Below are 24,558 nucleotides of genomic sequence, written 5' to 3'. Positions count from 1 at the left end.
AGAACTGTTCGGCAAGATATCAGGGTTCTGCACGGCACTGCAGTGTTGTTCTCCATCTCCCCAGTAGATCATCCAAAGAAGTCCTACAAGATACACAGAGCATTCACTGCTGATCAACTGGGTCTGGCTGAACACACTTACTCAATGAAGGCACTTCAGAGGAAGCACAAACATTTAAGAGGTCTCCCTCTCCAGACGATTAACAGAGTGCAACCCCTGTTGTTAATTGGGTCAGATTATACCCACTTAATCACTCCAGTGGAGCCGGTGCGTGTGGGAACCCACGGGGGACCAGCCGCAGTGAAGACAAAGTTGGGCTGGACACTTCAGGGGCCGATCAGGTATAGCAAGGCGCAGGCAACATCACAACAGTGTCTGCACATCTCCACCCTCTCACCCACTAACGAGCTTCTACAGAGTGTAGAGAGATTGTGGCAGCTGGATGTTCTGCCTTACAGGAGTGAAAAGCTTGTCACACGCTCCAGGCAGGATCAGGAAGCAGTCCGCCTGCTGGAGGCAAACACCACACGAGTAGATGTTGATGGAATTCAGCGCTACGCTACTCCCCTCCTCAGGGTGAAGAACATGCCACTGCTTCAGGCACCTAAGGAGGCTGTGCTAGCTAATCTCCGCAGTACAGAGAGGCGTCTGCGGCGAGACCCTCAAAGAGCAGCAGCATACTGTGCAGAGATCGGAAAGCTGGAAAATGCAGGCTATGCAGTTAAAGTGTCAGAAGATGAGCTGAGCAAATCAGCTGAGTCGTGGTTCATCCCACATCACATGGTGAGCCATAACGGAAAGAACAGGATTGTGTTCAACTGTTCCTTCAAGTATAAGGAAAACAACCTCAATGAGCTGCTGTTGCCTGGGCCCACCTTAAGTTCCAGTCTACTGGGTGTACTGCTGCGCTTCAGAGAGCATGCAATTGCTATCAGCAGTGATATTAAGGGCATGTTTCATCAGGTGAGGCTGCTCCCCGAAGATAAGCCCTTGCTTCGCTTCCTGTGGCGAGACCTGAAAACAGAGGAACCACCCAGCATCTACACATGGCAAGTCCTTCCGTTTGGCACCACATGTAGCCCCTGCTGTGCAACTTATGCGCTGCAGAAACATGTGTTTGACCATAGTCAGCCAGGAGAAGATGTTCGAGTGTCAATAGAACGATCCTTTTATGTGGATAACTGTCTGCAAAGCCTCCCATCTGTTGAAGAAGCCCGTCACCTGGTCGACAAACTGACCTCACTGCTGGCTACAGGTGGATTTGAATTACGCCAGTGGGCCAGTAACACCCCTGAGGTCATCAGCCATCTGCCCAAAGAAGCAAGATCTGAGAGCAGTGAGTTGTGGCTCAACGAGTCAGGTACTGACCCACAGGAGCTGGCCCTGGGACTCCGCTGGCTCTGCAATTCAGACACTTTAAGGTATAAATACCATATGCTGGACCAACCCACACCCACCATGCGAAACATATACAGAGTTCTGGCACGCCTGTTCGACCCTCTGGGATTTATAGTCCCTTTCACTACACGGGCCAAGGTCTTGGTGCAGCACTTGTGGGACAAACAGAGAGACTGGGATGACCCTTCACTGCCTGAAGATGTGCTGCAGCCATGGATAATGTGGGAGAAAGAATTGCAGTATCTTTCTCAGATTCTACTGCCTCGCTGCTATGTGAGCCCTGAGATGAACACTTCAAACCTCCAGAGAGATTTACACATCTTTGCTGATGCGTCAGAGAAGGCATACGGCTCAGTGGCCTATCTGCGCACGGAGAGTTCACAGGGCTGTGTGGAAGTGTCATTCCTGCATGCTAGATCCAGAGTGGCCCCGAAGAAGCAGCAATCAATACCAAGACTAGAACTGTGTGCTGCCCTGACAGCTGCACAGCTAGCTGCACTACTTCAAAGAGAGCTGACTGTGAACATTCGCAATGTTATATGTTGGACCGACTCCACAACAGTACTTACATGGCTTCAGTCGGACTCCTGTCGGTACAAAGTATTCGTGGGAACAAGAATAGCTGAAATCCAGGAGCTGACTGATGTCCGGGCCTGGAGATATGTGGATTCTGCCAACAACCCAGCTGATGACATAACGCGGGGAAAAACATTGCTGGAACTGGCTGGTAAGAACAGATGGAGTCAGGGCCCTGCCTTCTTACAACAGTCGCCTGAATTCTGGCCTACACAGCCAGCCACAGAGATGACTGAGAATCCTGCTGAGCTGCGAAAACCTACTATCTGCTGTCTCACTACAAGTATACAGACATCTCTGCTATCAAATGTTAATCAGTTTTCCTCATTCAGAGCACTGATAGAAGCGGTTGCACAATCTAGCCCTGTGTCATCAGTGAGCCCAGTCAGTCTTTCTGCTGATGACTACCGAGAAGCAGAGAGAGAAGTATTGAGACGAGCCCAACAGGACAGCTTTGCTGAGGAGCTCAGTCTTTTGAGTACCGGTAAGCCAGTAGCTGCCACCAGTAGGCTGCTTTCCCTAGCACCAGAGTATGACAAGACTGTGAGACTCATCCGGGTTGGAGGAAGGCTCCGCCGCAGCGACCAGTTAGAACCAGATTCTATTCACCCAGTGGTCCTGGACCATCAGCATAAAGTGACCCAGCTCATCATTCAGAACATGGACAAGAGCCTTCACCATCCAGGATCAGAGCGCCTTTTTGCAGAGCTGCGTCGAAAATACTGGATTCTGCATGGCCGTGAAGCTGTAAAGCGCCATCAGCACTCCTGTCCGGACTGCCAGAGATGGAGAGCTTCTCCAGTAGTGCCCAAGATGGCAGACCTCCCACAGTCTAGATTACAGCTGCTGAAGCCCCCGTTCTTCTCTACGGGCATGGACTGCTTCGGGCCTTTCACAGTGAAGGTTGGCCGTCGCCATGAGAAGAGATGGGGCATACTATTTAAATGCATGATGACGCGTGCTGTGCATGTGGATGTTTTGTCCAGTATGGACTCGGATTCCTTTTTGATGGCCCTCCGCCGTTTTATAGCACGAAGGGGTAAACCAGCAGAGCTCTGGTCCGACCAGGGCACTAATTTTAAGGGAGGTGAAAGAGAACTCCAGGAGGCCTTCAGGTCATTACACTCCAAACTCCAAACTCAACTGGCTAAACACCAGATCCGGTTTCAGTTTAACCCCCCAAGCGCACCACACTTTGGAGGAGTCTGGGAAAGGGAAGTGAGGTCTGTTAAAGCTGCACTGTATGCCACCATCCAATCACAGACTGTCCCTGAAGAGGTCCTGCGGACGGTACTTATTGAAGTAGAAGGAATCTTAAATTCTAAGCCACTGGGATACGTTTCAACAGATGTGGCTGATGCTGACCCAGTAACCCCCAACTTGCTCCTCATGGGGCGGCTAGACCCCTCTTTACCACAGGCTGTGTATGCTGAGTCTGAGCTCTTGAGTCGCCGCCGTTGGAGACATACTCAGGTGCTGGCTGACCAGTTTTGGTCCCACTTTATACGACACTACCTCCCGACTCTTCAGACTCGCTCTAAGTGGCACAAGGACCCAGCTCAGCTGAAAACTGGAACCATAGTGATGGTGGTGGACCCACAGCTGCCCAGGGCACAGTGGCCTTTAGGTCATGTCACTGAGGTTATTCCAGGAACTGATGGGAGAGTCAGGACTGCAGTAGTCAAAGTCAAGGACAAAATCTACACGAGGCCCGTCGCTCGCCTTGTAGCTCTGCCTGCTATACCAGACACTGATACGGTCAGTCCTTCTTAGATTGGCAAATATAGTGTAACAAATTTGGGGGCGGCTGTGACGAAGGATGACTCATTTCAGGCATATAAAACTGACTGTTTGAGAATCAGCCAATCAGAAGTGTCACTGCGCTCTGCGGCTCGCGGAAGCAGACAGCTTTAGTTTCAGTTTCGAGACACTTGGAAGAGATCGCTGACGTTGAAAGACTGTGCAATGTTATTTCATAAATAATATAAGAAAGTTTTGCTGTACTTATTTAAAAGTTCCTAGTATTGTGTGCGTGCAACTACCAGTAAGTACACTGAAGTTTGTTGTTATTTTTACCTCACTTTTTACCTCAATAATGTCGCGGCATGTTGCTGCTCATTGTCATACAGTATAATGGCGGAGCTTCGCACTGCTCTTGTGTTTAATTGTTGAGAATGATGTTTATTACTGGAAGTGTTGCTATGCAAACTTTATGTGCCTTAATTTGAATAATTTATTTTCTTACACGATGTGTAGCGTTGTTTAATTTAATGAGTAACTCTGCAGTCCATAATTATTATATGTTCAGCTGAATTTGGCATATTATATAGTGTGGTAATTAATGTGCAGCAAAGTAAGTAATCTTTGAATAGAGATATCGTGTACTACTGCATTCAAGACATACATACCAAAACTATAATTTAATTTTGATTGTGTTTGTTTTATTATATACCTGTTAGGCATGTAATAATTCTTTGTTATTTATATAGAGTTTACATTTGTACTGATTTATGTCTGTATCTTTATTTCAGAACCACACACATATACTTTCAATCTTTATTTCAATAAAACACCTAAACGGAACATCATGCCACACGCACTCATGCAACCCCATACCAACAGAGATGCAGGCTTCTGAACTGAGCTCTGATAACAACTTGGGTTGTCCTTTTCCTCTTTAGTCCGGATGACAAGGACAAAAATGCCAAGAACTGGACAAAAATAACTTTTTATTAGTCTGACCACAGAACACTTTTCCTCTTTGCCAAAGTCCATGTTATATGAGCATTGGCCCAGAGAAAACACCTGCGCTTCTGGATCATGTTTAGATATGGCTTCATTTTTGACCTATAGAGTTTTAACCGGCAATGGCGAAGGGCACGGTGAATTGTGTTCACCGACAATGTTTTCTGGAAGTATTTCTGAGTACTGAGTTTTGTGATTTCCATTACAGTAGCATTCCTCAAAGTTCCATTTATTTCAGTAATTCAACTCAAATTGTGAAACTCGTGTATTAAATGAATTCAGTGCACACAGACTAAAGTAGTTTAAGACTTTGGTTCTTTTAGTTGTGATGATTTTGGCTCACATTTGTTTTAGTTTACTTGAGTTTATTGAACACAATTTATCTTTGGCGGTATGGTTCCTTATGGGGGTTCTTGCTCCCAGAAGAATTGAACATACAAGAGCTTGGGACGTCTATCCTGTAGCCTGGTTATGAAGATGGGTGTCTCTCAACAGTGAGGTCCATACCAGCTAAGATTTAGGAAGCCTTAGTGATCTGAAACAAAGAAGATGACAGCCAAAAGGTGCACAGTAATGTGCTCATGCTTATAATGGGGAGGGAGGGAGGGGTGTGAGCCATTGAGCATAATTACAGAGCAGTAGTGCCACGTATATATATATATCCCGTGTCTAATAGGAGAGAGGTGGTGATTGGAGCGATTTGACAGCTGACCCCGGGACGGTTGAAGTCGGGGGCACGGAGGACCGGTTCTGTTGTGAGGGCCGCCTTGATCCTGAGGAATGCTGCTTCCATCTTGGAGGTCCACGGGACCTTCTCCGGCTGCCCCTTTCAGGTCAGGTCTGTCAGGGGAGAAGCTGAGGAGGAGAAGTTAGGGATAAAGCAGCCGTAATACCCTGCCAACTCCAAAAAGGCCCGTACCTGTATTTTGGAGGTGGGCCGCGGTGCGGAGAGGATAGCTGCCACCTTCTTCTCTTGAGGTTTGATCAGGCTGCGACCCACCTGATATCCCAAGTATTTGGATTCGGCGAGGGCCGGATGACACTTTCAGGGGTTGGCGGTCAGGCCATCCCCGGTGTAGTTTCATCAGCACCCTCCCAGGTCTCCGAGTGGATCACAACATTGTCTAGGTAGGCCGCCGCGTAGGCCTGGTGTGGCCGGAGGAGGACGTCCATCAGCCGTTGGAAAGTGGCTGGGGCCCTGTGTAGGCCGAAGGGAAGGACCCGGTACTGCCAGTGGCCACTTGGGGTGGAGAAGGCCGTTTTTGTGTGCTTCGCGCACGAGCAGATCGGTTTCTTCACTTGAGAAGCATTCAGCTTTTCCATCAACAAATTCCGCCATGTAAATAGTGAATAGCATCTCGCTCTTAAACGGAATGGAAGATGACACTCTGATAGGTTTATTGAATGTTACGCCTATTACTAATTAAGCGAATAGGGACCCTTGGTGCACTGACTGTTTTTCTGTCATTAAAATAGCAGAAGTGGATTTGGACACGCCCTGAGTGCACCTGCGGCGTACTCTTTACACTTTGCGTTTTGATAGTTGTAATAGTGCCCAGAGTGTTGATCTTCAAGACAATGTTCTTGATGTTTTGGAACTGGTTCAGAGACTCAAGCTCATATCCCCCTGAACTCAAGGAGTCCATGACTTCTTTTCCTGTAGAATAGCCCTCCTCAGGCTCGATCTCAAATTAAAAAAATTCCATCCCATCAATAGGTACGGGTGACTTTCAGGGCACACTGGCAGTTTTTTCTTCTACAGGAGCAACTGTGCCACACTCTGCTATTAGCAGCTCCTTCACATGCTGTCTACTATGGAGCTTTTCCACTGTGTGGTATGACTTGGCTCGGCACGGCTCAGTATGTACAGCTCAGCTCGGCACAGTTTGCGCTTCCACTGCAGTTTAGTATCGTTTTAGAGTGGGCGGGATTATTCACGTCATTATAGTCTACTGCCGCGACTCCTGAAAAACCTTTTTATTCCGTGTCGCCCCATCAAGCTCTCGCTGGATACGCACCTTTGCTATCAATGAGAAGAACATCTGTACATTCTCAACAGTTAATGAAACAGACACCTTTTGGTTGTTAAAAAAGGTGCACTCGTTTAAAACATGAGAGATACTAAGTAACGCCTTACTGCCCAACACTGTTTGTAATTCACTTTGTAATGGATATTACGTGTGTGTCTGCTGGCTCTCCCCATTCATGCACCTTATTTCTCCCCAGTTTCACTCCTCTCCTCTACAGTAACTTATTGAATGTTTGTCTGTTAGCATTAGCATGTCTGTTGTTGTTCTAGACAATGTTGCCAGATTGGGCAGATTTAAATTTGATTTTAGGTTGGTTTGGGGTTTGGCTGTTTTCAAACATTTCAAATTGATTAACAAACAAGCCCAAGTTTGCATATACCGTGGCCAATCATTCATTATGATGTTACAAGTGAGTGACATGACATACAGCCAAGTAAGGTGACCCATACTCAGAATTTGTGCTCTGCATTTAACCCATCCAAAGTGCACACGCACACGCACACACACACACAGAGCAGTGTGTTAATCAATTAATCAAGCCATTTATGCTGCAGAGCCCAGGGAGCAATTGGTGGTTCAGTGTCTTGCTCAATGGCACCTAAGTCGTTGTATTGTTGGCCCAAGACTCGAACCCACAACCCTAGGGTTAGGAGTCAAACTCTCTGACCACTAGGCCACAACTTCCCTAAACACACACGCACACTGCAAAGAGGACTGGAGCTGATGTTGACATTGCGACTGCACTTTTAGCCAATCACTAGGGATCAGAAGACAGACGTGATGATTCATGTGTGATCTGATTTTGAATGTATAACTGTATGTGATCATAATGCCTAAATATTGGTAAAGAGTGAGAGAGTGTTTTAACTCTCAAAATGTGAATTACACCTGTTGAAGGAGAGAATACCACTTCAACTGTGAAATCAGAGCACAGTTAAATTATTTAATCAAAATCTATTTATATCTATACGATCCTGTCTTTTATCCTTTAAAAGTTCCAGATTGAAAGCAGCTGGATTTGTTAATTTTGACTGTGCAAAGTTCTCAACTTTTCTACAATAAGAACTTCACAAAATACTTCCTCTAGTTCTGGTTGAAATTATAGATCGACACAAAATTTAGTCGGATTGTCATACAGTATGCATCAATGACACAGTTTTTACTGTTATGGTGTGTGCATAAACAAGTGTAAAATATCTAATTACGTTGTTTTTTCCAATCACTTATATTTGGCACTTTTTTGCATTTAAATTCTGACTGTTGAGATTTAAAATGATGCATGTGTTTTTTTCGAGGGTATTGGTTAATTTCTTGATTGACGATTTGACAGTGTCTGCTTGCATATTATAATCGTATTTGATAAATCTCTTTGATGTATTTGCCCTGATTTGATCCATGGTAAATGTATTTAATATTATTTATATTATTTTGTCGTCATTATTTTGTTTTAAGGAGTTTAAAATGGCTCTTATCAACACTGAGACATATTCTATCACATTATTTTGACTGTGGAGTGTGTGGGTTTTTGTGAGCTTTTGGGCTGGAAAAAGTCCATCCAATCTTTCAACACTGGTTCTGGTATTTCTTCCCATCGGTGCATATCCTCATCTCTCTCCATCTGCACTCATCTTCTCTACTATATGTTTGTCTGCTATCATGTCTATTAGCATTAGCATGTCTGTTGTTACTCTGGTTTCTAACCGTTGGTGCATCTGCTCATCTCTCTCTCCAGCTGCAATCCTCTCCTCTCCAGCTCCAGCAGACGCTCCTCCAGCTCCTTCTGCTCCTCACACACCTGGTCATCTGAAATGCGTGTGTGTGTGTTCACCTGAACACACAATCAATTAATCAATCAGTACAGAGACCCACATCTGATGCTGAAAGAGATAAGCAGATTCAATCCCTAACCTCATGGAGCAGAAGGTAATGTGTGTTTGTGATCCTTTGCTTTATTAATGCATGTTAATATCAAAATAGTTTAACGTTTGCACACATTTCAGGTTAGTTTACATCTAAAAACTGAATTAAACTGCAGCGGTTGCTGCAAACAATCCACCAGAAGCTCTTTTCATATCTAACATTGAAATCAAAACATGTTTTTAAATATGATTATATAGAGAAACAGATGCATGTTAATTGAAACCTGAAAGAAATGAATTTTACCAAAATAATAAATGAAACCAAAATAACTATATAATCCTATTAATATCACCACTCATGAAGTATTGTTCACTTCAGAATTAAAAAAAAAAGTTTGTGTCTCACATTCCTCTTGATGAGCGGGAAACCATGAACATGGGCTGCAGCCTGGTGCATGCTGGGAACTGAAGATGAGGTTTGGGGTTTTTGTGTAACTGAGTTTTCGCAACTGAAAACATTTGTCTTGACAAAAAGAAAAACAGAGAGACAAACTGATGTTAAAGCACACACACTCTCTCACACACACAATATCCTGTGAGTCTGCAAAGAGAAAAATAAAAACCCACAACCACAAACTGTGACTCTTCACTCTGAGTGTCAGATATCTGTTTGTCTGATTATGTGACTGACTGATTCTCACACACATCAACTACAGTTTTTCTGAATTGCTAAAACACAAAACCCCAATCTCTGAACCAAAGTCTCACTAGCTGATTTGTGGAATAAAGCACTCTTTCTGTTAAACCTTAAACACGTTCATGCAGTTAGGATCTATTTGCAAATGTCATGAACTCTTTCTGCTAAACTCTAACACATTCTCATTCACTTAAACACTGATCACACTGTGATGCATTTGTGCTGCATAATGCTTAACACAAGCGGCAAGAGTTAAATACAACTAAAGCACAGTTGTCATCGTTTACACACAACATATCAAACTTGTTCACACTTGTTTCTAATGATGAGATCAAACCAGCTGTACAAAGTACATTTGGGTGTGTGTGTGTGTGTGTCTGTGTGTCTGTGTGTGTGATCTGAGAGCACCGTTTTATTTTGAGTGCAAGTGAAATGATTTTGCAGTGATTATTTGATTAGGATGGAAGAGTCAGAGGTTTCTTGAATTTAGTTTGAGTATTTGGATTTGTGTTCAAGGCTTTGAGAATATTGGTGATGGTTTCAAGAAATGTGTTTTAGCAATTCAGAAAAACTGTAAGTAGATAAAAGTGATAATCGCTTCAACCAAAGGTTTAACATTAGAGAGAAATTGCATGACTCTGAATGGGAAAATAAAGCTGCACCATGTTCTCTATTTCAGTTCAATAAAGTGGAGATCCTGGTTCAAGGTCTGAATTTAGGACTCAGGTCTAGTCTGGTCTCTGTCGGTCTAGACTCAGATCTGATCTCCCGATAACTGGACAATGAATCAGGTAAAGTTTGAGGTTTTTGACCTTCCCAGTTCTTAATTCAGTACCTCCTCATCATTGGACTTGTCCTCCTTTTTCTCCAGGAAGGGGTTAAAGGTCGTGGGCTGGTGGCGTGAATGAGCGTATGGAGCCGGAGCTGGTGGAAGACGAGACCAGGGACCCGGATTAATCAGCTTCATCCAGGGATGTTCCTTACGGATGACACTCCGAAACGAGACTGAGACCAGAACGAGAAAAACACTATGATAACAATTCTATATTCAGACTCAGTTACTATGAAGCTCTTTCAACCTAAAAATGCTTATATGCAGATATTCCTTTTTAGAGTTTTCAATTATTCAATATTAAGTATTTAATGTTTTCTTTCCTGTTCACATGGATGCTCAAAAAAAAAAAAGAAAAAAAAAAAAAAAAACAACTCAACAACAACTTGTCTAATCATTGGTAAATGTGATGAAAAAAAAATATTGAAAATAGTGTATGTAAAACTGGCAAAAAGTTACACAATACAACATTATTAATTATGAATTACCAGTGCATGTTGGGAAGAGAGTGGATGGGACTGAAAAACAACAAAAACATTCAGTTTGAATTCAAATAAACGCATTATCATTAATTTTCATTAATTATCACCGAACAGCTTCTGTAAATGTGTAAGTAGTTTTATCTCATCCAATCAGAATATAGATCTCAAATCGTCTGTTTGATGATGTTTAAATTGTAACAATAGAAAGTGTAATATAGTGACACGGAGATGAAGATTCTAACCGTTGTTAGGGCAATGATCTGGTGATCTGGGGGCGGGGCGAGGAGGTTCCTTAGGCTCTTTCCTCTTTCTGGGAGCAGGTTTGGGAGGTTCTTGTATGTCAGTCTCTGATGAGGTGGAAAGACGTCCTTCATTCTGGAGAGACGTCCACAGACTGACTAAAGGACAAATGGGCAGACATACAAAAAGACAGATGGAGAGACAGAGAAAGAGGCAGCCGGAGAGACAGACAGACAAATGGAAGACGAGACAGAGAGAAAGATGGATAGACAAAGAGACAGACAGACAGACAGACAAAAAGTCAGATAGATAGATACCCTAGTGTGAGTCTGATCTTGGGGTTTTGTGCTGCTGGATTCATTGTTCACAGGAATCTTCTGACTGTCTGATCAAACCCAGAGATTATCAGTTAATAAAATGACACATTTCAGCTGAATAATGATGAACATGTGAGATCTCAAACAGCTGATGGTCTGTTATGATCAGTACCATGAGAGTGTTTTCTGAAAACACAGAAGAGCTGAGAGACGTAAATGATGATGGACAGATGATCCGGCTCCTCCACAGACACCAGCTCATCCGGATCTAAAAGAGCAGGAATTCCCAGCTCACGCTCCGCAACGTCAAACGCCTGATGAAGAGGAACAACGGACATGAGTTGGACAAACTACTCCAACAGAACACACATCACAGGTACAGGCTTCTCTAAGAATAAATGAATATGAGTCTTTAACTGAACAGATTCATCACCTCACATGTGATGGTTCAGCATTATTAAAGTCCAGCTGATGTCTACAGAAACTCACCAGACGCATGTTCTCGTAGACATTGTGTTTGGACAGTGAGTGAAAATCTCTGCAGAGAGAAACAAACAGAGAGATGAAGATACATCAGATACATGAAGAACACATCTGGATATGAGAAGAAACTGAGGCTGAAGACATGTTTCTACACAGACCAGAAAACTTTTTGCATTATGGTACAGTGCATTAGCTTTACTACTGAACTAGTTTAGTCTCATATCATGCAGCATATAATGTTTCAAGCCTCATGAGTCAGTGTTGATTCTTACAGTAGATCGGGTCTGTGTCTGTGGATGATCGCACAGAAAGCCAGTCCATCTGTGAATGAAGAGCTCATGTCTGTGACCAGAACATCAGGGTAACCTTCACAAACATCTCGACACCAGTCCTGAAGAACTTTCAGAAAGCCCATGACCGAAAAACAAACAAACAAAACACAAACACTTGTTTACTACTTCGGTAACGGGAGGACGCGCGCTTCAGACCCGAACAGAATAACGGGACGCAGAGTGAGGAATCAGTCTCGCCTCGGTTCATCGGTCTGGGGTTGATTTTCCATTTCCGTTACTCTCACACAGCTGTCTCGTTCATGAATGTGTATTATACTCCACCAGATCGCAAACCCGTTCAGAATCCGTGTTTCAGTTTTCAGTGTCTCTGAAAACAGTGATCTGTTGTTGCTTTGAACTTTTTGCTCCGATCAAACCGACCGACGACCGCGTTCACAGAAAACGCCAGCAGCAAACAAAGATACAGATCCAAGAACGTGCGCTTTAAATACAGATGAGCTACTATTCTCATGAAACAGTTCTAAAATACACTTTAGCAGAATACATCTGGAATCATAATTATATCCAAACACGCTGCTGCACGAGACTGAAGTATGAAAAGATTCATTTCCATTCAGTTTGAGGAAGAGCGAGCAACAAACAGAGGACAGCTGTGAGACAGCGCGACACACACACACACACACACAGACAGAGAGAGAGAAAGAGAGAGAGAGAGAGAGAGAGAGAGAGAGAGAGAGAGAGAGAGATTTAATTATTCATCAAATAATTGATTTAGAAATTTAACTGGTCACAGTACTTTACATGCATTTGCACTATTCATGTTTTGCACAGACTGCACATGGTTCAAGCTATAAACTGCGCTAAAAGTTATAAGCTATAAACTGTTTTAAAAGTTGTTATTGTACAAAGCACAGTAAACTATTTCTATAAAAATATCATAACAGCACTACTGATATTTTGCATATATATATATATAAAGTGTATTTTATATACACGTTTGTGTATATAAAACACTATATTCTTGCACTTCTGGTTAGATACTAACTGCATTTCATTAGCTCTGTACTTGTACTCTGCATAATGACAATAAAGTTGAATCTAATCATTTGCAGGCAACCTCGGAGCCACAGCACCTCCTTCCGGAGAGAAACAGCGTCACGTGACTCAAAAGTGAAAGTGAAAGTAAACGGTGAGACATTTTGCTCAAGCTCTCTTCTAACTGGAGACATTTCACCTCGATGTTTCTGTGATAACGTTTGTGATCAGTTTTAATTAGAAATTCAGTCTAAATTTAATGATCACTTGAAAACTGGAGTCAGACTAAACACGGAGCTAGACTAAAATTGAAACAAAATCCTGATCAATTAAACTGTGTGTGTATTCACGATGCGTGTGTGTGTGTGTTCACTGCTGTGTATGTGTATGTGCGTGTGTGTGTTCACTGCTGTGTGTGTGTGTGTGTGTGTGTGAGTGTTCACTGCCGTGTGTGTGTGTGTGTGAGTGTGTGCGTTCACTGCTGCGGGTGTGTGTGTGTGTGTGTTTGTGTGTGTGTGTGAGTGTTCACTGCCGTGTGTGAGTGTTCACTGCCGTGTGTGTGTGTAAGTGTGTGTGTGACTGTGTGCGTTCACTGCTGCGTGTGTGTGTGTGTGTGGGGGGGGCGTGTGTGTGTGTGTGTGTGTGTGCCTGTCATTCTCAGGGCTCGGGCAGGGGAAGGAAAGTCACATCTCACAGACACATGGAGTAAAGCAGCTTTATATCACTTCTCTCCAAACAGCCATTTGTGGATATTTATGCAATCACAGTGACACACAGAGAAAATGTCCATTGTAGTAAATACATTTTACCATGTTGTTCACATATGCCACAGGCAGTCACCTGGCAGTTCACCCTGCAGCTGAATGTAATGTACAGTATGCCAGTTATCAAGTCCAACCAGTTTCTAAGTTTTATGAGTACACAGTTTTTTTTTTTATTTATCACACACTTACGATCACACAGTTTGTTTCTTACTGTGTAAAGTACTTCACCATAAGAACTGATAATTGTGTGAAGATGGCTGACTGGAGTGGATCAACCAGACAACATGGTGAGTCTGTTTATTTCTATTGTTATTGTAATAAGAAATGTCTGTACATATAAGCATCATTCTTTTAATTTTTTAATTTATTTTTTTCCTTAGCAGCTGAAGATGAAGGAAGTTCAGGATTATCTGAAAGAAGTGGAAGCAAACGCCAACCTATGAACCGTGAGTTTAACTTTTACATAAAATAATGTATAGTACAACAAAATCTTCATAAACCGGTGCTTTTAGAATTGAAGAAGAAAAGAATAGGGTTTTCACATCTAGGTAATTTCACAAGTACCTTCCAGTATAATAACTGCCCTTTTTTTTCAGAACTAAATAAAACATTACATACAAGTATGTACAAGAGAAATAGCAGATTTTACTGTCCATTATGCTAGTGTTTTGGTTGTATTATGCACATACAGTAGTTTCTCTTTCTACTGGTACAAGTCTAACAACAATAGTAATGTTACCAGCTTCCACCGTTATTGTGTTTGTGTCTCAGAGCACTGTAATAATTTATAGTACAGTTTTTTCTGAATTGCTAAAACACTAACCACCAATCTCTGAACCAAATTCTCACTAGCTTAAACTGATTTGTGGAATAAAGCACTCTTTCTGTTAAACCTTAAACACGTTCATGCAGTTAGGATCTATTTGCAAATCTCATGAACTCTTTCTGCTAAACTCTAACACATTCTCATTCACTTAAACACTGATCACACTGTGATGCATTTGTGCTGCATAATGCTTAACACAAGCGGCAAGAGTTAAATACAACTAAAGCACAGTTATAATAACACACAACGATTCATCATCATTCACACTTGTTTCTAATGATGTGATCAAACCAGCTAAAACAAGATTTACTAATCGCTGGAATGTGGCAGGTGCATTACGCATTCCGAAGGCCATATCTTTATAATGCATAAATTCATCTGGGGTCACGAAAGCTGATATTTGTTTTGCTCTTGGTGTAAGGGGCACTTGCCAGTAACCTTTTAGGAGGTCAATTTTAGTGACAAAGGTGCCCGAGCCAACACGGTCCACACAGTCATCCATCCACAGTAATGGATAGCAGTCTGGTAGAGTGATGGCATTAACACATCTGTAGTCGGTACAAAACCTGTAAGTGCTATCAGGTTTTACAACTAAAAGGCACGGGGAGCTCCAAGGGCTAGAGCTAGGTTCAGCAATATTATTCCTTATCATATGACCGACAGCATAGTCGGTCATATGATAAGGAATGACCGACAGCATAGCAGAGTTTTTAAGTCGACCTTCAATCACACATCTCGATGGAGGGGTCTCTACATCACCATAATCATCTATGAGTGAAGGCAACAAAGAGGACTCAAGACAATGTACGATAAGGTTACACAAGTCCGTCTTAACATCTTTGTGCATATAGTATGGTTTAAGCATATTTACATGACAGATGCGAGAACGTCTTTGCTTGTCGGGGGTTGAAATAACGTAATACAAATCAGATATTTTCTTTTCAACGGTATATGGTCCACTGAATACAGAACCGGACACGGGTAAGAGAACCAACACTTGGTCTCCAGTTTTAAATGAACGGGCTCTTGCCTTTCAATCAAACCAAGTTTTCATGCCAGTTTGGGTCTTTTCTAAGTTCTCTCTAGCTAGTTCCCGAGCTCGGTGTAGGCGGGTGCGAACGTCGCTTATAAACTGTAATGCACTACAAGAAATAGGCTTGCTCATCCACTTATCTTTAAGGACGCTCAAATGTGTGCGAATGTCGTGAGCAAACACTAGCTCCACAGGGCTGAAACCAATTGACTCTTGTACTACTTCTCTAGAGGCCATCAGCATCCAAGGAATCACATCCTCCCAGTTTGTACCCATCTACAAGCAATATGCCCTCGTCACGATTTTAGCAGTGATTTTTCTCAGAGGCACCGCCTCCGGGAAACGAGTAGCAGTACACATAATTGTTAATAGATATTAATATCCACTTTTCGACCGTGGAAGAAGGCAGTCAATGATTACTCACTCACGGCAGGTGACAATGGTGCAGGTGGAAATATATGGTTTGGTTTACCACTAACCTGGCAGACATGGTACGTTTTAAAATACCGCCACACATCACGCTTCAGCCCAGGCCAAAAAAATGACGAAGAATGCGGTTGAATGTTTTAGTCACACCTAAATGACCAGAAACACCATCATGTGCGACACTCAGAATAGCACATCTTTTTTCAGCCGGCATAACGATTTGCTCAATGTCATTCCACTCATTACTTTTCTGAGGTCTCCACATCCGCATAAGCAAACCGTCTCTGATGAAATAGGCAGGGCTCTCGCTGGCATGGTCTGAAACAGATTGAACTCTTAAAACATGAAACAAGAAAGGGGTCTTTTTGTTGAGCAATAATAAGTTTCTCTAAAGACATCAAAACATCTGGCTCTTTCGTTTTTTTTTTCTTTCTCACCATTCGGCAAAGGTATAGGACTACCGCGGCATGGAGTGGAAGGGGGTTCGAATAACCTCTCACACTCTGCGGGGTGAGCAACGAAACTGTCACTTAGGTCTACATCCTTAGGAGGTAATGAATCCCTCAACCTTCGAGTCTGCGACTAAGTGACAACACTAATGGGAAAAACGTCAGGAAATTTTAGTGAGCACTCATCAGGGCACTCTTGACTGAGCGGTACTGACACAACCTCTGGTGGGACATCACCCAGACTCCACATGTTCCCACCGGCTAGGTCATTGCCAAGGAGGAACGTGACAACGGGGATTGGCAATAAGTCTTGCACCCCAACAACCACATCACCACACACCAAATCTGACTCGAGATGCACGTTATATAAGGGAACATCAAGAAAATCCATCTCGATTCCTCTAACAAGAACACTACTACCAGTTGCAGTCTTTTCGGACAATGGCAACAAACCGCGAAGGAGGAAGGACTGCGCAGCACCCGTATCTCACAAGATGCGCACAGCAACAGCTTCCTCACCCGGCACAGATACGGTCCCATTCGTCAGAAAGGGATCATACATGGACTGGGCTTTCTCTGATCTTAACCTTGTACAAAGGATAGGTGATACTTTCTTGGCAGAACTAATGAGACCCATTGGTTTCGTGGACTGTTTATATATATATATATATAAATATATATATATATATATATATATATATATATATCAAGAAGTCTGTGACGATATGCCTCGGCTTTTTACAATTAAAACAGTGTCGGTCCTCTTGTTTTATTGCACTCGGTTTCCTCTCTGCATCAGAGGTCATAGAGGGATTAATTCTTAAGCGAAAACGGTCTCTGCTAATGTTATGCGTTAGAACGTATTCATCAGCAAGGATAGCAGCTTCAGAAATTGATTCGGCCTTCTGCTCAGCTAGATAGGTGGCCACTGTGGTTGGCAGACAGTTCTTAAATTCTTCTAGATGAATTAGTTCACGCAATTTCTCCTGACTATCAACCTGTTATGCTGAGCACCAACAATCAAAGAGGGCTGCTTAATCTCGGATGTGGGTGGACAGCAATCATTATAAAGTTAGACAGAATGGCAGTGCATCGGCTCTGTTCTCCGGCTCTCTGTGTGCGCACTCAGGTGTGGTCTGTGGTGTGGTTGCCGGTCATATACCTTCCACTGCCATGCAGAAAAGAACTGTTCTATGGGGTTCAGAAATGGTGAGTATGATGGGAGGTATTGCACGAGAAATGTTGGGTGGCCTGGGACTGGACGATGAAAGCTCACGTTGTCCCATACTACAACGTACCGGTTTCTTTGATGGTCTGCATCATTCATGCGCTCTGGTGGTATGAGAATGTTATGAAGTCTGTGCCGAAATGTGAGAATATGGGCGGTGTTGCATGGTCCAAGTTTGGCATGACGATGGAGGACATCATGCATACTGGAGATGGCAGAGCATATTGTGATGTTCCCACCACGTTGGCCAGGAACATCTATAATGGCTCTGTGGCCAATGACGTTTCTCCCCCTTCTTCTGGTCTTTGCTAGGTTGAACCCAGCCTCATCTATAAAGATGAACTCATGTGGGATTGCATGAGCATCCATTTCCAGTACTCCCTGAAAACAAAGAACAAAAATCAGTCAATATGGTGTTATCCAGTACACAAGTGTAGTGTACTGCAGTCAATATAGTACTTACATCCACATATGTTTTTCTGAACTCTTTGTTTCGTTGAGAGTTTCTCTCAGACAGCCCCCTATGAAGTTGTTTCTTTCTGATCTGGTTTCGCTTGAGAATGCGAGCCAATGTGGACAGACTGACTCATTGAATGTTGTTGAATAAGGTGTTGTCTTTGATGATGTGGCTTTGAATTTTGCGTATTTTCCAGCATTTGGCCTCTTCATCCACCATGGTGTAGTCTCTCAGTCCTTTAGAAAGAAAAATAAAATAAAATAAATATATATATATATATATATATATATATATATATATATATATATATATATAGGGCTTGGACAATGCAGCCTAAATATTTTTCCCCACAGTAGAGTACACTGTACAGGAAACTTGTACAGTTCATGAATGGCTGAATCATACACTAAGTAAAGAGGTGTCACCCAACTAATACACTAAGACATGGGGTATACTACATGTGTACTACATGACTGTTCTCCAGTCTAAAGGCGACAGTAAAACGGCTCAAGTTTGGCTGCACTCTCTGTCCAGCCTCACGCATTGTCAACACACGGTTGATGACATGATCTACTAAGGTTGCTCTGATTTCATTTGAAAGTGTTTGTCTTCTTTGGCCATGAACTCCTCTACCTGCTCTACCCCAACCTCTCACTCTTCCTCCCCCTCTTATTCTCCACCTCCCTCTTCCTCTTCCTCTCTCTGCAATGTCTTCCATTGTTGTTTTAAAAAACAGTCCCTCCTCTGGGTCAGGCCACAATACTTCATCCACGTCCTCTTGCCAGACACCGTAGAAAGAACCTTCTTGTATTGCGTATCCAACCTTAGATGGAGGCGGCATCAGTGTCTCCACATGCCTCCTCCATTGCCTGGAGAAGTGTCATGTTGACATAGGGATGATGTTCATACACTTTCCAACATCAAAAATTCCTCTGTAGGGTTAAATGCCAAAAATTAGCATATGGTTTTGGTGTGTGCTTCTGCTATTTGAGTGTCAGGTTTCAGAAACTGTGTGACAAGTAAAGATTTTTATGCATAAGCATTTGAAAAAACTGTAAGGAAATTATTTAAAATAACTGCTAGTAGAAATAACCCTGTTTATGTAATTTCAGTGTCTGTGATTAAAGAAGAGATGAGAATAGTTCTGCTGGGATCACATGCAGATGTTAAATCCTTGTGTGGAAACACAATCTTTGGACGAAAGGTCTTTTCAGAGTCACCGTCCTTCCAGCATTTGTTTGAGAGGCATGATGGGATGGTGTTGGAGAGGCATTTGGTGGTCACCAACACTCCTGACCTGTTCAGTCCTGCTCTCTCTCCTGAAGAACAGGAGGTGAGGAGACGTTTCCATCTGTCTCGTCCTGAGCCTCATGCCCTGTTACTAGTCCTGAAGTCTGGCACATTCACAGATCAAGACACAGATGCTCTCGAGCTCATTAATGTCACTTTTGGTGAAGGAGCCTCTGAGTATGTGATTGTGGTCTTCATGCATGAGGAGCAGGAGTATGTGAACGCTAAAGACTCTGACGCTGAATCAGTAAAGTCTCTGCTGGAAAACAGCAGACATCCACACCATCATCTACAGAGGAATGGAGACCAATCACAAGTGCAGAAACTTCTAGAGAGCATTGAGAAGATGGTGGAGGAAAATGGAGGCCATCAGCTGAAGATTCCTGAAGAACCAAGTCCTTTCCCGATGAAAGAAGATACAGTTTGCCCAACAACAAACAAGATTCATAAGGGTAAACCTTTATCTCCAGTGCACAAATATTTGTGAATTTTATAAAAAGTAAGATTATTTTGATACAGTAGATCTGCAGATGAAATAACCTGTTCCCTGCTCTCTCTCTGCTTTTCTGATGGTGTACATTCAGGTTTCAGTAGATGGCCAAGTAGTATGAATCAATGTAAGTATAAAATATATACACACTGTTTTATAAAATGCCTGATAAAATGAATCAGATACATCAAAATGATTCATTCATGTAATAATGCACTGCTTAATTCCATCAATTATACAAGAAATTAGGGAAATTAGGTCCATTTCTAGGTGGTGAAGTGTAAATTGGCTTTAGCTTGTGTCATTAATAAACTCTGCAGACCCGGTACCGGGTCCGAAAATAGCATGCCAGATGTTTGTGTCTCATTTGCATATCCTTCCTTATATGGCATTTGCCCAGAAATGGGTTCATTTGAAAGCTTAGAGTGTTTTCTTTACAAAGAATACCATTAATTGGGGTTTTATGATACATAAAGTAGTCAAATTAAGCTAAGAAATATATTTCCCCCCCCCATAAATTTCCATCTAACGATTGCGAATACGTTTTCGTAAGAATGTGTATTTAAAATATTTTTCACAAAACAGTCAAGTCATATATCACAAGAAAGCTCTCATTCTCAGGAATCTGATGATGTAGATCATTTTATTGTGTGACAATCACAGATCGAATGATCTTCAACAGAATCGCGATGTAAAATTTCTCACCTTATTATTTATACATTTTGCACCGCTTCAGTCAGCCGCAAACAGCCACGCATACCTATATACTCGATATAATCTTTTAGATTAGAATCTCTTCTTTCAAACAAGACCATTTTTACGTTTCTGCGTGCTTCCATTGCTGAGATATAAAGCGTTTTGTACAAGTGCGCAAAAGCGCTCCAAGGGCTGTATTATTGAAAAGATCTTCAAGTCATATAGACGGGTCTAAATGCCTTTCTTCTGCTATAGACGTCTGTTTTCTTTTGTGAAGCGCTATTTGTCCTGATAGGTGCAATTCACAAGTCGTTCCCTCCAATCGAAGCTGTGATTCAGCACCGCGGGGGTGCTGGAACTGGACAGCGACTGCCCACTCCTTTTCCGCTTGTGTGACGCAATGATGTCTGGGAAACTGAGTTTTTTGCTGCTTCTAAACAAAGGCCACGCGAAGCAAAACTACTAATGGCCGAAGCTCCGGATTTATAATGCATAATATTCATAAAACAAGTCCTGGGTGGCCACCTTCGCCGTGGAGAGGTCAGGACGCGCATCTGGTAAGCCTATACGCGTGCTACTCGCTTTCATACATTTGATTCTTTATTCTGAGGCCTGGAAGCTCCGCTAGCAATAAGCTAATATGTTTATTTTCATAACTGTGCAGTGTTCGACCGCATCTCAGTGAATGTACAGTAATCCGTACAGTACTGGGGGAATAAACATAAATTAGTTTTTTGACGCTCCGAAGTTCGCGCAAAAGCTTCGGGGAGCTTGTTTACGCTGTATAGAAACCGAAACCAAAATACACGCTGATAAAAAATCAAAATATGAAATATGAAAGAGACAGGCGAGGTCTCTCAATCTCTACACGATGCAGAATAGACATAAATGAAACGATATGAAGCTGGAGATTGTGGATTCTATTTTAGATTGTGATAGACCAGATATTTTTTATAATTTTATGCATGTTGCTATTGTGTAATATGACTTATTGTCTTTCAAAGACTGTTCAGAAAACCCACACACAAAAAAAGCACAATGTATTGAGATGGTTCATCATATGTGAAACAACATAAATAATACTATTTGTCACAAACAGCAGCTTTTTATGTAACTTCTGAGTGTTTTCTGTCAAATAATATACAGAGATCACATTATTCCATACTGCAAGTGTGCAAAAGATGACTTCATACTTATTTAGACAAAAATTTTATACAAAAATGGTATTATTCCTTCCTTCAGTTGGAATAGAATAACTTTTGCATAGATTAGGATAGAAAGAAATTTCTGTTTTCCTCTAATAGCTGACAGTTGGAAGAATCACAAGACATTTGTCTGAAGTTGCCAGCCCCTTCAATGCCTGAGTTATACCATTTCAAACTTCAGTTTACACAAATAAAATAAAAAAGCGCCTTGTTTTTTTCCCTATTTATTATAACACAGACAGCATATATTGTCATTTTTATCAATTTCAACAGTGTTTTATGTAATTTCAAAGGGTTTCCTTTGAAATTATACCAAACTTTCTGAGCTTACACTGTAGCATTAGTATAGGCAGGCATTCAAAATTAGGTAGGAAAATGAAAAACGGAAATCCCCAAAATAGCATTTGTGCTTAAGAGGTTTTTAAAGGTGCTGTATGTTTTTTTAACAAGTTTTCTAAACTCTTAATGCACCAACAACTTGCTAAGTTTTAAAGTGTTACATTAGTATTTGTTAATAATTTTATTCATTTTTAGGGCCCACGGCACAGAGGTTTCACCCAAAGTCAGGAAATCCTACAAAATTAGTGCGATCAAAATGTGAGTATTACATAAAATTGTTTTATTCTTATGAATTCTCACAGAATTTTCACACTTCATCTTTATTTTACATCTTTCTAAAAAAAAATAATAATAATGATAATTTGAATCTATCATGGCATTATAAAGTTTGAACATTAGTATTTGTGAATCACAGCCTCTGTTGGCGCTGAGAAGAGCTTGAAGTGTGCGAGGATCGTCCTGATTGGAAAAACTGGAGTGGGAAAGAGTGCAACAGGTAACACCATCCTGAGACGTGATGTGTTTCAGTCAAAATCCAGCATGAAATCTGTGACCAAGACATGTCAAAGAGAGACTGGAGATGCCTGTGGTCGACCTGTGACTGTGGTGGACACACCAGGACTCTTCGACACAACTCTCAGTAATGAAGAGATCCAGCAGGAGATCATGAGATGCATCGAACTCTCGGCTCCTGGGCCACACGTGTTTCTGCTGGTCATCGCTGTCGGCCCCTTCACACAAGAAGAGAGAGAAACCCTTCAGCTCATCAAGATGACCTTCGGACAGAAAGCAGAGACCTACACTATGGTGTTGTTCACACGAGGAGACAATCTCGCAGAAGAAAGCATTGAAGACTACATTAAAGAAGGAGATCCACATGTCCAGAAACTGATAAATGACTGTGGAGGAAGATTTCATGTCTTCGATAATAAACAGAAGGATCCTGCTCAGGTCGTGAATCTGTTAAAGAAGATTGATAAGATGATGTGGGATAATGACCCCAATTTCTATAATGACAAAATGTTTCAGGAGGCTGAGAGACCATTCAGACTTATGCAGATCAACAGAGAGAGAGAAGAGGAGGTCAGACGAGAAATCGAGGCCATTAAAGCGAAATATGAGTCTGAAATCAAAGAAATTCAAGACAAACTAGAAGAGGAAAGAACAAAAGGAAAAGTTAGAGAATTTCTGTTTGCGGAGAGAGAGATGATACTGTTGAGACAAAAGAGAGAAAACACAGTGACAATAAACACTGAACAAACCCTTGTCGAGAGAAAGAATGATGATCAGATTGAAAAGCAGGAAAATCAGCTTACAGGAACACTTAATCTGGATAGAGAGATAGCAGAAACTGGAAGACAATCTGATCAAGATCGTCAGAAACATGTTAAAAAATGGAGGGCCTTTGAATCCTTAAAAAGAGGCAAAAGGCTAAGGAAAAAGATTGAGAGGGCACAAGAAAGTAAAACAAAAGAAGCAGCAACTGAAGAAGAGAAAGTGGAAAAGATAAAAGACAGAGTCACAGACCAAGAGAGCAGTGAGGATTTACCTAGAAACTCTGAAGATGAGAAAAAAGCAGAGAAAGAACAACTACATCAGCATTATAAAGAAATGGAAGAATGCAGGCAGAAGATGGACGAGGCCATGAGGAGGTACAAAGAGATGGCTGATATGTATGCTGCAGAACGCATGAGAATTGAAGCCAGAAATGCTGAATTCATTGACAGCTGGAAGAAGGACCATGGAAAACCCTGTGTCCTTCAATAACAGACGAAGAAAAGAAGAATTATATATGCATGTTTTTGCTTCATAAGGTGCTGTCAAGTTAAAGCGTTTTTGAATAATTGAATTCCCTGGTTGGGTTTCATTTTGTTGCACTCCCATGTAAATGTTACCTGAAACACTGGACTTAAATCCATGCCAGTGCAGTATGACACGAATTACAGTGCATCGCAGGACTACCAATCGGAAAATTCTGTTGCACTGTATTTCTGTATTTAACAGTTTGGGCATTGCAACACTACAGTATGTCTGGTCCACGCTACATTTATCTTTATCTCCCCACGCTGACTATTGGTTGCAGCTCACATCAAGTGCAAGACATTAATGCTTGCATACAGAACTTTATAACAACTTCAGGAAGCCTGTGTAGCAGATCCCTTTCTGCACATAACGAATTTCACACAGTAGACAACAGGATGGCTTGAGAACAGCTGAATTTATTGACCCGCCCTGGAAACATATGGGACAATTTGATCAATATTTTTCGTTGCGCCAACCTCTTCCCACATCACACACAACATTAAGTAGGAAGAGCGAGAGAAAATAAGTGCGTCTTTCCTCGCCAGCGTCTATCCGCAAACTGAGG

At 42.0% G+C, this 24,558-nt stretch overlaps 2 protein-coding genes across 4 annotated transcripts in view; one reads left to right on the top strand and one right to left on the bottom strand.

The window, feature by feature from the left end:
• The window catches only part of LOC127942434 (uncharacterized), a 91,916-nt gene extending 79,027 nt beyond the window's left edge, over positions 1–12,889 (bottom strand). For 2 of the 3 annotated variants that reach the window (XM_052538151.1, XM_052538135.1), the window contains exons 1-8: positions 11,932–12,889; positions 11,666–11,714; positions 11,349–11,490; positions 11,177–11,244; positions 10,862–10,994; positions 10,141–10,310; positions 9,015–9,131; positions 8,451–8,577 (exon numbers count right to left, since the gene is read on the bottom strand). In XM_052538151.1, coding sequence (XP_052394111.1) covers positions 8,451–8,577; positions 9,015–9,131; positions 10,141–10,310; positions 10,862–10,994; positions 11,177–11,244; positions 11,349–11,490; positions 11,666–11,714; positions 11,932–12,074 — 949 coding nt within the window. In that variant the 5' untranslated portion in view covers positions 12,075–12,889. The remainder of the gene's footprint in view (positions 1–8,450; positions 8,578–9,014; positions 9,132–10,140; positions 10,311–10,861; positions 10,995–11,176; positions 11,245–11,348; positions 11,491–11,665; positions 11,715–11,931) is intronic. The other variant, XM_052538143.1, reaches the window with a different exon arrangement.
• Positions 12,890–14,004: 1,115 nt separating this feature from the next.
• LOC127943275 (GTPase IMAP family member 8) lies at positions 14,005–23,957 on the top strand. The gene is made up of 5 exons (XM_052539612.1): positions 14,005–14,038; positions 14,132–14,197; positions 19,283–19,912; positions 22,386–22,448; positions 22,606–23,957. Exons 1-5 carry the CDS (start codon positions 14,005–14,007, stop codon positions 23,955–23,957), a joined length of 2,145 nt encoding a protein of 714 aa, XP_052395572.1.
• The last annotated feature ends 601 nt before the right edge of the window (positions 23,958–24,558 follow it).

Source organism: Carassius gibelio, chromosome A3 (genome assembly GCF_023724105.1).
Source record: "Carassius gibelio isolate Cgi1373 ecotype wild population from Czech Republic chromosome A3, carGib1.2-hapl.c, whole genome shotgun sequence".
Lineage (NCBI taxonomy): Eukaryota > Metazoa > Chordata > Actinopteri > Cypriniformes > Cyprinidae > Carassius > Carassius gibelio.
Note: the sequence above shows the minus strand (reverse complement) of the source record. Positions and strands in the feature narration are given on the sequence as shown.